General features: G+C 35.0%; 1 protein-coding gene across 2 annotated transcripts; it reads right to left on the bottom strand.

Moving 5' to 3' along the window:
- Positions 1 to 1,590, bottom strand: LOC107847083 (zinc finger Ran-binding domain-containing protein 2). Of its 2 annotated transcripts, none has more exons than XM_016691329.2 (4): positions 1,453 to 1,590; positions 827 to 1,179; positions 247 to 342; positions 1 to 169 (listed from the first exon to the last, which is right to left on the bottom strand). In XM_016691329.2, the coding sequence occupies exons 2-3, from the start codon at positions 1,159 to 1,161 to the stop codon at positions 252 to 254; spliced, it is 426 nt and encodes a 141-aa protein (XP_016546815.1). In that variant the 5' UTR covers positions 1,162 to 1,179; positions 1,453 to 1,590; the 3' UTR covers positions 1 to 169; positions 247 to 251. The 2 variants fall into 2 exon arrangements, with proteins under 2 accessions (XP_016546815.1, XP_016546814.1); XM_016691328.2 differs by having other exon boundaries at positions 1,272 to 1,530.
- Between the last annotated feature and the right edge of the window lie 10,534 nt (positions 1,591 to 12,124).

Genomic DNA, 12,124 nt, shown 5'->3' with positions numbered 1-12,124 from the left:
TTTAAAAACAGAAAGAATGCAAAATCTGATGGGATTTCATTCATTAGAACACTTGTACAATGTCACAGTTAGTTAGGAATTAACTCTTCTTTGAGAGACTAATCTAAAGAAATAAAAACTTCATATCTCCGCGGCCTTCAATATAACTCACTTTCTCTCAGGTCACCTCCTGATGAACAGAGAAATGAACACGATGTTAGTAAATGAAACATGGTGATGGAAATTAAAACGTCGACCATGCAGTACCAGAATCATATGGCAGATGGCTCATCAAAATCCCTAGGTTTCTTGCATTTATAACATTCTGCTCTACTGGCATAGTTGTGCATACCACATCCAAATCTGTCGATCAAGAAGGAAGTTGTGTGAGTTATAGAACAATTCACTTGCATATGCCAGTAGTAAACTTTTATTTTAGGCACAATACATAAACATGCCCCTTAATTTAGCCTCAGATCACATCTATGACCTCCTATTTTGGGTGTGCACAAGTAGGCACTTAAACTTGTACATAATTGAACAAGTAGACACTATGTCCTATGTGGCATCCTACGTGGCCAATTCTTGTCCTACATGGCATCCTACGTGTATTATGCCTCATAGGACGTATGTGTCTACTTATTCTACTTTATACAAGTTAAGTGCCTACTTGTGCACACCCAAAGTTGGAGGTCATAGATGTAACTTGAGATTCCTTTATTTTATCTAATATTGGACGGGGATGAACCTAAATGAAAGGACATGAATAGTGATGATTTATACACCCGACACCAACTTGTTTGGAATTGAGGCACAACTTTTGCTGTTGAAGTAAAATAAAACTAACCTGCTGCAAATCCAATCACCTGTCTTCCAACCAGGAAGAGCACTTGCATCATATCCATAACCTGCTGGTGCCATCATTCCGGCACCAATACCATAATAATCACTTTTAAAGGAACCACACCGATAGCAGCTTGATCTGCTCGCGTAGTTGTGAGAACCACAATTCATGGCACTGCAATACCAGTCTCCAGCCAAGACATCTGTTTTGTTTAGTCCATACATGACAACATCAGCCGAGGTTGCATATTTAGGACAGCTACATCGTTGGCATGCATCTCGTTTCTTGAAATTTAGGTGCTGGCATGCAGAACACATCCAATCTCCTTCCCTGCTCATGATTTTGTGTCTTGAAATCTGAAAGTGATGAGGAGAATATTACAAGAGAAATTTTTCATACCGGAAGAAAAATAAGAGATCGTAAGAGGCATTAGAACTGCATTCTTAACCTGAACAATCATCTCACTCAGGAAAGAAATTTCTTGGAACATGAATCATATATCGATGGCCTAGTTTTCTTGAAAAACTTGCATTGAAGACGACACTTTTTTCGCTCTAGAAGAAATTTACTTCCAGTCTTATATGATGAAATGAACTAAACAAGAAAAAAGAAACACAATGATTAGTCACCTTAAAAAGTGAAGGATTGAAGAACTGAGCTTCTCGACTAGACGTAAAACTTGAAGCTCAAAAAATGGTTTGCTGGAGCTGGTAATTTTGAGAAATGGTTTTGGGAGATTTATATAGTTGGAAGATATTCACTACTGGGACCCAAAGTTTCCTCTTTGATCTGTTGTGAACTTTAGACAGTTACCTTAAATGGGATCCACTAAGATATCATAAATTGGATAAACCTTCCTTCTTCAGTGTAAAGGTATATGTGGCTTTCAAAAGTTTGCAACTGTTAAATTCATGCATTTGAAGCACAAATGCATATGATGCTAACATCCCACTTTTCCTAAATATTCTTCAATAATTTGAAGAAAAAAATAGAGAAAATTTAGGGAATAGAATCCTAATTAGACAGACTAAAATTGCTTGGACCCCAGGAGATTTGCCATGGAATTGAAACTAGTTCACATGAACTAAGACACTTGTCCAACATAAACAAGGCATATATGTAATTCTTCATGGAATGTGAACCTTTCTGAAATAATGAGTTCCTGCATGGAGATAAAGCAGTAGTAAATGGTCGAGCCATAGGCGGATTCATGATTTAAACTTGATAAGTTTATCGTTAAGGTCCTTATCGTTGAATCCATTCTATTTATGAAGCTGCTCGTTTGAATTATAATATTTGTGTACATGCATGTTCGTCTTGAAAATGATTAACGTATGGTCCATTCAGCTCCGGTTTGGGGTTGCTTCTACTACATAGAGATGGAAATCAAGTATGCGCCTTTCTCCCCAAAACCGATATGGGTTCAGAACAAGCATCGTTTAGTACTATATTTGCGTCTTAAATGAAGGATATTACGTCAGTTTTACCTGACCGGGTCCAAAACCTCCCAAATGTGCATGTACTTCCATGGAAATACACTTCTTCAAATACATGGTTCTCATAAAGATAAGTTGGAATGAGAAACTTTAAAATGCATATATTTGAATGAGTCTTGCACTAAAATATGATTTCTTATTGAGCTACAAATATAAGATTACTTTGGTTGAAGTATGCGACCATCTTATCTGATAACTTACACTATTAGAAAGCGCAAACTTTTAATTACATAATTATGTCTTCAACACACCCCTCACGTGCGAGCTTGATTCCTTTTCATGAACTAAGCATGTCAAAGTTCGTTTTGATAATGGATAATGGCGAGACTCGAAGTCATGACCTCTCTCTGCTAACGATACCACGGATTAAATGAGTCACAATCTCATTTAAAACCTTATGCTATCACACAGAACAAACTTTTAATTACTTATTAATTACGTCTTCAACAACTCCTACCATTTATCTCACCCTAAAAGTAAGGTCCCTTCGATGTAGCCAAGCTTACCGCTAGCTTATCGACCACATTCCAAGCCTTACAAGTTCTTGGCTCATTCTTGTCTCTTAAGTTGCATTGAACTTAAGAACCCTCAAATGGTTTCCTCATATTAGTTGCACTGAAATGAGTTGGACAGTTAAAGAAAAGTGGAATTAAGTCACTTCATGGCCTCACTCATAAAAGTAAAGTATCAGGTTCTTATCTGTGTAATAATTGAGAGTTAGATGCTTAAAGGAAATAATTTGGTTCCCTTAGAATGAAACCACTCATAAAATTCTTTGAATCTAATATTTGATACTTCTGTAAATAAGTGATACATAAGCCTTTGCATTTACTAAAACTACATAATACTGGTAAAATTTTAAGCGCACTTAGTGTATGCACCAAACTAATATAATTTACCATGGTTAAGTGATTAAATGAAGTAAAATACATATTAGTTAATCATGGTTAAGTAACATGAACTCTAAATTCAAACACATGTCATGCATGTATTGGCTTGGTATAAACACCGGGTGCGAGTAAGTTTTTTCCCATAATACCCCTTTGTTTTAATTTATTTTGACTTGAGACGGAGTTTAAGAAAGTAAATACTTTTGAAACTTGTGGTCTTAAATTAAAAATATGTAGAATGTACCAAAATGCTCGTTTAATCTTGTTCTCTTAGACATGCGGAAAGTTTGAATTCAAGAGTTGTTAAACAAGTAAAGAGGCATTCTTTTTGAACGGACTAAAAAGGAAAACAAGACAAACAAATTGAAAAATGGAGGGAGTATTATCATTAATTAGAACAATAGCGCACAGGACAAAGCTGCCAAAAAGGACATTTTGAGAACTATTTTGTCAAATAGACAAGTCTGAAAAAATTGGCCGAATACCCACTTAATTCCATATCATCACTAACTTTTCCAACTTAACAACTTCACCCACAAGTTTTATAATAATTCACTTTAATCCAATATTTCTAAATTAATAAATTCACCCACAAGTTTTTAATAATACACTTCAACCCACTCCATCATCCTCCATTATATATACAAAAAGATCTAGGTTTCCAAATATATTAATTTTTTTTCCAAAAGCTAAAAATAGAAGGTGGTTGTTTTTCCCTCCAAAAACCTCCGATTTCGGCCACTTTTCCGGCGATCACCTTGTAAATCAGCCCCCAAACATCATAAGCTTGTCCATTGCATCCATTGTTACCCCATTTGTTTCCTATCTTCTTAAACGCACTTTCTACCATTGTTAAAAAGCTTTAAATTACTCACGTTACTCAAAACCACTTTAGAAAGTACATTACAGTAGCTCAGGCGACTCCAAGTTCATTTCTCTATTCCATAAACCCAACGATTGTTGATTAGAAGAAATATTTACAATTTTAAGATTTTCGTATGGATACCTGCCCAATCATCGACCACTTATCGTCATTCATCGAACGTGCATATAACCCTACCTAGACCATAAGCATAATCGACCATCGACCAAAGCATAATTCTAGGATGTCTATTGCAGAATTTGTTCCGATTTCTGGTGATTTCATGGGAGAATGGGTGGAGATTTTCAAATGTTGGAAATGGAGATCTTTTACCAAGGTGACAATGCCCATTCCTGTTCGCCACAACAATTCGTATAGCAAATTCGTCGCAAGCATAATGCAGAGCGGAGATCTAGATTGAGCGCCAAGCGACGTAGTGATTAGTTATCTAATGCATTCAAGGAAAAAAGTGAATCCTACTATCTTAAATAACGATGTACGTGTGATGACGTACATAATGGATGCCGATGCAGATGACTTTAGGCCCATTTTGAGGATAAATATAGTTGAGAGGTCCTTTGAAGGACTGCTGAATTCATCACCACCCCACCTTGACGCCCGACAGTCGATGACGATTTGAATGATAATGAGAACCATGGCGATCATCCAATTAATATGGAAGATAATTCTATGCATATGGAAGACTTTTCATCGGACTCGCAAGATGATAAAGAAGACTGTGGAATGGGATCACAACCAGGACACTCCTTCACTGACGAAACTAATTTCTATTGTGATCAAATATTTGTCGACAAGAAAGAGCTGAAAATGCTACTAGACGCAGTAGCGATGAAGCAGTCTTTTGATTATTACATGGAGAAGAGCTGCACCAAATTTATGAAGGCGAAATGCTTATCTCGTAGTTATGGTTGGTTGTTGCGGGTAAAACAGTACAAAACCTCAAACAGATTTCACATATACAAGTATGTCGGGTTGCACACGTACGGTGTTGAACACGCTACCCGTAGGCATAAGAGAATCTCCTCCGAATTGATTACTTCACTATGCGTAAATCATTTTTGGGATGGTAAGGGTCCAAGTATAAGAGAAATTCAAAGGATTGTGTTTAAGGAGATGCGTTGCAATGCAAGCTATTGGATGTATTGAAAAGGAAGTGTAATTGCGAAGAACATCATTTGCGGTACACCGGATTACAGATATGCTTGGTTGCCGGTTTTTTCCCACATGGTGGAGTTATTGAATCCCAGGTCTTCTTACTCTATCATGGTAAACTGGATGGATGGATTGTTCGTTTACTACTTCTTAGCATTTGGAGCTTGCATACGGGGATATGCTCACATGAGAAAGGTAATTGCCGTCAATGGCACATATTTGTATGGCAAGTACGGGGGTTTGTTGCTGAGTGCCATTGCATAGGACACCAAAAATCATATCTTTCCAATTGACTTTTGTGTCGTGGATAAAGAGAACGATGCTTCTTGGACCTTCTTCTTCCAGAAGTTAAAGTCTATGGTAGAAGATGAACCAGATCTATGCGTCATCTCTGATAGGCACATTAGCATTGCCAATGCCTTCTCCCGTGTTTACAGTCATGCACATCACGAACTTTTCATGAGGTACCTCGTTAAAAATTTACATATAAATCAACACTGTGGAGAACATCTTTATCTGTTCTACGCCGCGACAAAGGTTTATACTGTTGATGAGTTTAGTGAGCATTTTGCCAAATTGAAGAATAATTGCCCCGAGGCAGCACATGTCCTTTAAAATGCGCTTGATTTTGAGAAATGGAGTAGAGGACACTTTCCGGGCAATAGGTACGATATGATGACCATAAAAATCGCCGAGTCACTCAACTCGGTGTTGATGGATGAACGAGAGTACCCCGTGTCTCACATATTCAATTCAATTGCTAGAAAATTTAGTGAAAAGTTTAGGGATTGGCATGCCTTTGTCGATGGTAAAAATAACAAGTTTGTGCCTTGTGTGGAAAGGATCCTAAGGGATAACAAGAGTGCGAGTGATTCCTTGTATGTGACTGTTGACACCCAATTTTTGGTCTCCGTTCCTAAAATTAACGTCTTCAGACTTCCTGATCGCTAAAGGGCACAAAATACAGTTTTCACATTTTTTATAATTGTTTGACAAATTATTGATAATCATCCTTACTTTAGGATTTTAATCAATTTATTGTCATGTTTTTATTTTGATAATTTAGTAATAATTTTTCTTATTTTAGGATTTTTATCAATTCATTATCATTCTTAACATTTTACAATCATCTGCACACGTGTACGACATGACGTCACCTTTTTACAGTATTTTAAATTAATTATTTCAATAATTTTAATATTTTTTACATTTTTTCTATAATTACATATCAATACCTGTATTTTTGTATATTTATTACAATCCGTAAAAGTTGATTCGAGTCAATTATTTTAATAAATAGAGCAATAAATCAATCAAGTCAAGGTCTCGTCGTCATTATGACACTTGACTTTTCTTTCATCTACTATCCGTAATTTAAGGATATGTTGGAAAGAAAGTAGATTTGATATTTATTTTTTTATAATTATTTTTCTTTTTAAATACTCAACATACATACACACAATAAATACACAAAATACATACCTGCACGACAATACATCATATTTCTATAATATTTTTAAATTAATTTTATTTTTTTAATATTATCAAAATGTTTTTTTTATTTTTCATAATTACAAATTAATCTCTGTATTTTTACGATCCACAAACACTGAATCAGATTATTTATTTTTACACAGTGTATTGATTACACACAAAAAAGAGGGACAAAATTTCAAAGTGTAGATTTTATTTTCTACCCACTCCCCTTAAAAAAGGAGGAACCACATAATTCATTGAAAATAATAATATATACACACCACCACACACACACTACACGCACAAACACACGCACAAATACACAAATCTCACATTTCTCTTCTCTTCTCCCCTTACTCTCTCACCGTCGACTGTCGAAATTTATCACTGAACGTCGGTTGCCACCACCAACGCCTAACCATACACCTCCATCAGCAAAAGCAACCACACCACGACCCTTCACACTCTTTCTCTCCCTTTGCCCCTCTCCCTTTTTCATTTTTCACGCTGCCTCGCCGGATTTGGCTGCCGGCAGGCGAGTTTCCAGCCACCAAGCGTACCACACGCCGCCCCTCTCTTTCGATGCAACTACAACACCATTGCTGTCTCGCTGGAGGTTTGGCCGGCGAGATCCAGCCGAAAAAAATTTCGCTGCCACCGCTATTGTAGCACTTTTTCTCCATTTTCTTCAATTATTGTGATTATTAATTTTATGTGGCTCTAAAACCTCTACAGATCTAGCCTTGGTTGCTCGTTCTCTAGCAAGGCTCTATTGAAACCACTGAACTTTGATGTCCTCTCATGCCGTTAGTTAATGCTACTGTTATCACTGTTTATGACTATGATCATTGACATGATCTTATTATTTCTATCTTTGTCTATGGCCTGTTTGGATTTAATCTTGCATCTTATCGGGAAAGTATGCCTACCTTCGTTTGTCACTGTTGTTATTGTTGTTGTTGGCTGCTCTGCGGGCTGATTTCTGGACATTTTCACCCTCATAATGCTTCATTTTTGATATGTTTTACTGATTTGGAAAAGGAAAAAATAATGTACTATACGGCTAATGAAATTATTTTTCCGTCAGATATTTGAGGCCACCCCAATACAAAAGGCGAATCTTTACTCTCCAAGTTATTTATTTTATATCAAAAATGAACACATGACCGATGAAGAAATTATCCGTTGATTTTCGAGGCCTTCACAAATAAAAAAGACAGATTTTACATATACAAATACGTAATAAAAATAAATATTTTTGGGCGATGACAAAATCTTTATAATATTTTAAAACTTTATCTGAGCCCACTTTTTAACAAAAGAGTTATATTTGAAATACGTATATACACACATACTTTTTAGTTTAGTTTGATTATTATTTATTTGTTACTAACATTTTTATTACAAATGTTCATAAAGGTTATTGGGAATACTTATCGAGAATGACAGTCAAAGAAGACTTTAAATTGTGTGCTTATCTTTTTATATTCTTACACTTGTACAAATGTTAAAGTGAAAGCTTTATTTTTGGGGTGTTGGGCGGGATATTCTTTATTTAATCTTCACCACGCGTTTAGGCAAATTTAGGCCGTTAATATTTATATAAAAATATTAGATTGATTTAGATTATTTAATCAAATAATTTCTACTTTTTACTCTAAAAAATATTACGTAGTCTCTTTAGAATAATTTTTCTTTATTCAATCTTGTCTTTTCTTTACATACATATACTTATATACTTTTGTTTTATATATATTTTACAACAACAAATACATTAATATTATTTTAATACATATTTTATATTTGTATTTCTTTACTTTTTTCCTTTTGTTATTTAGGCAAATATAGACCGTTAACACCGATACAAATAAATTAAATTAAGTAAATCTACATGTTTACGTCATTATGTAGTTTTTTTTTTTCAAATAAAATCTTTCTCTCCATAATCTCGATCAAGTCTGTAGTACTATGTGTTAAAATACTTTTTCTTTTTATAGTACATAAAAGACACTTTCTTTCCACATGTCACAAAATACTTTTTTTTTCACATGTAATTCATACATTTTTACACATATCTTTTACATGTGTTTTATAACAATATGTTTTATTTATATATTTGATGTACATATACCTTTACATTTATATTTTTCAAAAGAATTATTTTATACTTAATACACACACTTTTTACATTATACCTCCTCCCTCTTTGATAAATTTAGTCTGGCCGGGTACCACAGTTATGGATTCCGAAGGGTGCCTAATCCCTTTCCTTCGGGATAATATGAATCCTTACCTAGAATCTCAATTGGTTTTCGTGGACTGAAACATAAATCGCACATGTTAATAATTCAATAGATTTCCTTATTTTTCTTTAAAAAATTAGGTGGCGACTCTATACCAATTTTAATTCATTTAGTGTCCATAAGTCATGTTTTGTTTAACCTTGGTAAAAATATGGTGTGACAGTGACTAATGCAAATGGGGGTCTCGACCAATTCACGGTGTTCGGCAATGGCGTTACTGCCAAGGTCAATCTGTTGGAGAGGAGTTGTTCTTGTCGGAAATTTGACTTGGTGAAAATATCGTGGGAACATGCGATGACATCTTTGCGAATAAAGTATGGTGATGGTGTAGGTTATGGACTCCATCTACGAGTACTCTTCGCCAATTTATAAAGCTGAAACTTACCTCCTCGCATACTCGGAAGCTATTAACGTTGTCCCTCCAGAGGCCGAATGGACTGTGCCACGGAAAGTGCAAGACACTAAGATTTCTCCACCCCCCTACAATCCTAAACTCAGAAGGAAGAAAGTCAAACGCATTAAGGGTTTCGGTGAGACATTCAAGTCCAAAAAGAGGAATTCGTATTCAATATGCAAAAAATCCGGACACAAAAGAACCACATGTAGAATGACCAACAAATCATAGATAGACTTTTTTTTGCTTCAATTGTAAAGCTACTGTTTTGGGGGATAAATGTGCATTTCTGTAAAATTTAACGTTCAGTTGTAATCGACTTAAATCCTTGTCTACGATAGACTACCCAAATTCTACGGTATAACTTTCACACTGTCTATAAAATATTATATATTGATTATATGATTACTCATCAAAGACTCTATGTTGGCTTTTTACCGCCTTATCTCTCCAATCAATGCAATGAATCATTGTTTCCCGTTCCTATTTAATGAAAAGCTGCTGACATGTCCGTTCACAAGAAAAACCGCTGGTATACGCAAGCCAAGCGTTTTCTATTCTAACACGCGTCGACTGACCATTGGGTGGAAATATGAAAGGACACCTTCTATAGGTCTATAAGTAAAATGACTATTTCTATGTAAGCCTTCACTTGTCCCTAAACCAAATACATTAGAAAACCCCTTCTTCTTCTTCATCAAAATTGAAATCATGCCTCCCAGAAAGATAACTCTGCGCTCCATCAGACGTGTTTTCCCAAGACACTACAATATCCTCCTGCTTAGGAATGATTTCGACTGCCTTTTCTTTGGCCTGGGTCAAGACCGCATCTACTTAGAGTGGAAACTCCGTCGAATTGCTCGTTTCTTAAGGACAATTCTGGAAAGGCTAGGAATGGAAGGCCCTGACTACATCACCCCCCAACATCCCCCTGAAATTAGTTTTTAAGTTTTTATTTTATTGTATGTCTATAATTTTTTGTAGGATTGTTGTTAGAAGAAAGCTTCTTCTTTTTTTGCTTATTTTACTTGTGGCCGTTGTGCCAATGTTCCCATGTATGATTCCCATGATTGTGCAATGAACAAATTTTAATATAAGTATTTTTGTTTTCAAATTTTGTTTTCCTCTTTTTGATTATTGTTGTTTTTTGTGTTTGCTTTATTACATGTTCAGTGAATGCATCTGTAGATTGACTTGATTGAATTCACGTAGAATAAATACAGATCACATATATAGTCTATCGTCGATCTTAGACTCCGTCTCGCATCGACCAAACATAGTAGTCGATGGTAGACTATATGAATCGATAGTCCATGAGTAGCTTGTAGTTTGAAAGAGAATAATTAAATTTAAAAATGTTTAAACAAATAATCACATGATTTGGGGCTGGTGAAAGAATATAATTAAATTTAAAAATATTTAAAAAGATAATAACATGTTTTGGGGCTGGTGAAAGGAGATAATTAAATTAAAAAAGATTTAAATAGATAAATCACGTATTTGAGGCTGGTTAAAGAAAATAAGTAAATTTTAAAAAGTTTAAAAACATAATCACATGATTTAGGGGTGTTGAAAGAAAATAATTAAATTTAAAAAGGTTTAAACACTTAATCACATGATTTGGGGGTGGTTAAACAAATAATCTTGAGCTGTTGGTGACACTTAATAAACTGTCATCGATGTTGACCCATGTCAAATCCATGTAAAAAATATACTTGTGCTTTGAGGGTCCATCGATCCGCTTGGTCTACTGTAGACTTACACCATCAGGAGGGCATAGATTCATCTCCTAAGTTTTCGTAGACCATATAGTTCTATGTACACTGCTATAGACCAACACTTAGATATTGTTTAAAATGAATAAATAAATTAAAAATAAATGTAGTGTGGGTTTGTACACATATGAAGGAGTGTAAACAAGTCACATAATCATATTAAAGCTTATATAAATTAGGGGTGGTGAATTAAGGAGCGTGTGGATGGGTATTGGTCAAAACAAACAATATCCTAAGAGTAATGTTTGTCGAAGCACAAGTATATTTTGAGGATGTTGTTTGTATTTGATGACCACCCATTTCACATATTCTTTTAATCACCACTCTTCAATCACTACCCCCAAATCAAAAGAGTATATGGAATGGATAGTGGTTGAACATTCATCATCCTCAAAACATACTTGTGCTTTGACAACCATTACTCTTAGGATATTGTTTGTTCGACCACTACCCATCCACACACTCCTTAATTTACCACCCCTAATTTATATAAGCTCTAATATGATTATGTGACTTGTTTACACTCCTTCATATGTGTACAAACCCACACTACATTTATTTTTAATTTATTTATTCATTTTTAAACAACATCCAAGTGTTGGTCTATAGCAGAGGTCTACAAATAATCAGGAGATCAATCGGTGCACCTCTTACGACGTAAGTCTACGATAGACCAACCGAATCGATGGACCCTCAAAGTACAAGTATATTTTTTGCTGTAATATTTTTATTTAATATATTATTGAGGGTCCATCGATTACGAGTGTCTATGGTAGTCTTTGGTATCTCGTTGATGAATGACATAGGTCATGATCTACGACAGTCTATTAAGTGTCACCACCAGTTCAAAAAATAAAATTACTATTCCAACGGTAATAAACGACTACTTTTACAATCCATCAGTGTTCACACTTCGTTTTTACTTTATATAT

The sequence above is a fragment of the Capsicum annuum genome, chromosome 9 (genome assembly GCF_002878395.1).
Source record: "Capsicum annuum cultivar UCD-10X-F1 chromosome 9, UCD10Xv1.1, whole genome shotgun sequence".
NCBI classification, from domain to species: Eukaryota; Viridiplantae; Streptophyta; class Magnoliopsida; order Solanales; family Solanaceae; genus Capsicum; species Capsicum annuum.
The sequence above is the reverse complement of the archived record's forward strand: the minus strand, read 5'-3'. Positions and strand labels throughout refer to the sequence as shown.

What these genes read in the sequence shown, in the direction of transcription:
- LOC107847083 (XM_016691328.2), bottom strand. Translation starts at nt 1,313, where the DNA reads ATGTTCCAAGAAATTTCTTTCCTGAGTGAGATGATTGTTCAG. An exon ending in TGAGTGAGATGATTGTTCAG is followed by an intron (nt 1,180 to 1,271) that starts GTTAAGAATGCA and finishes CATCACTTTCAG; the next exon opens with ATTTCAAGACACAAAATCAT. An exon ending in GGTGATTGGATTTGCAGCAG is followed by an intron (nt 343 to 826) that starts GTTAGTTTTATT and finishes CTTGATCGACAG; the next exon opens with ATTTGGATGTGGTATGCACA.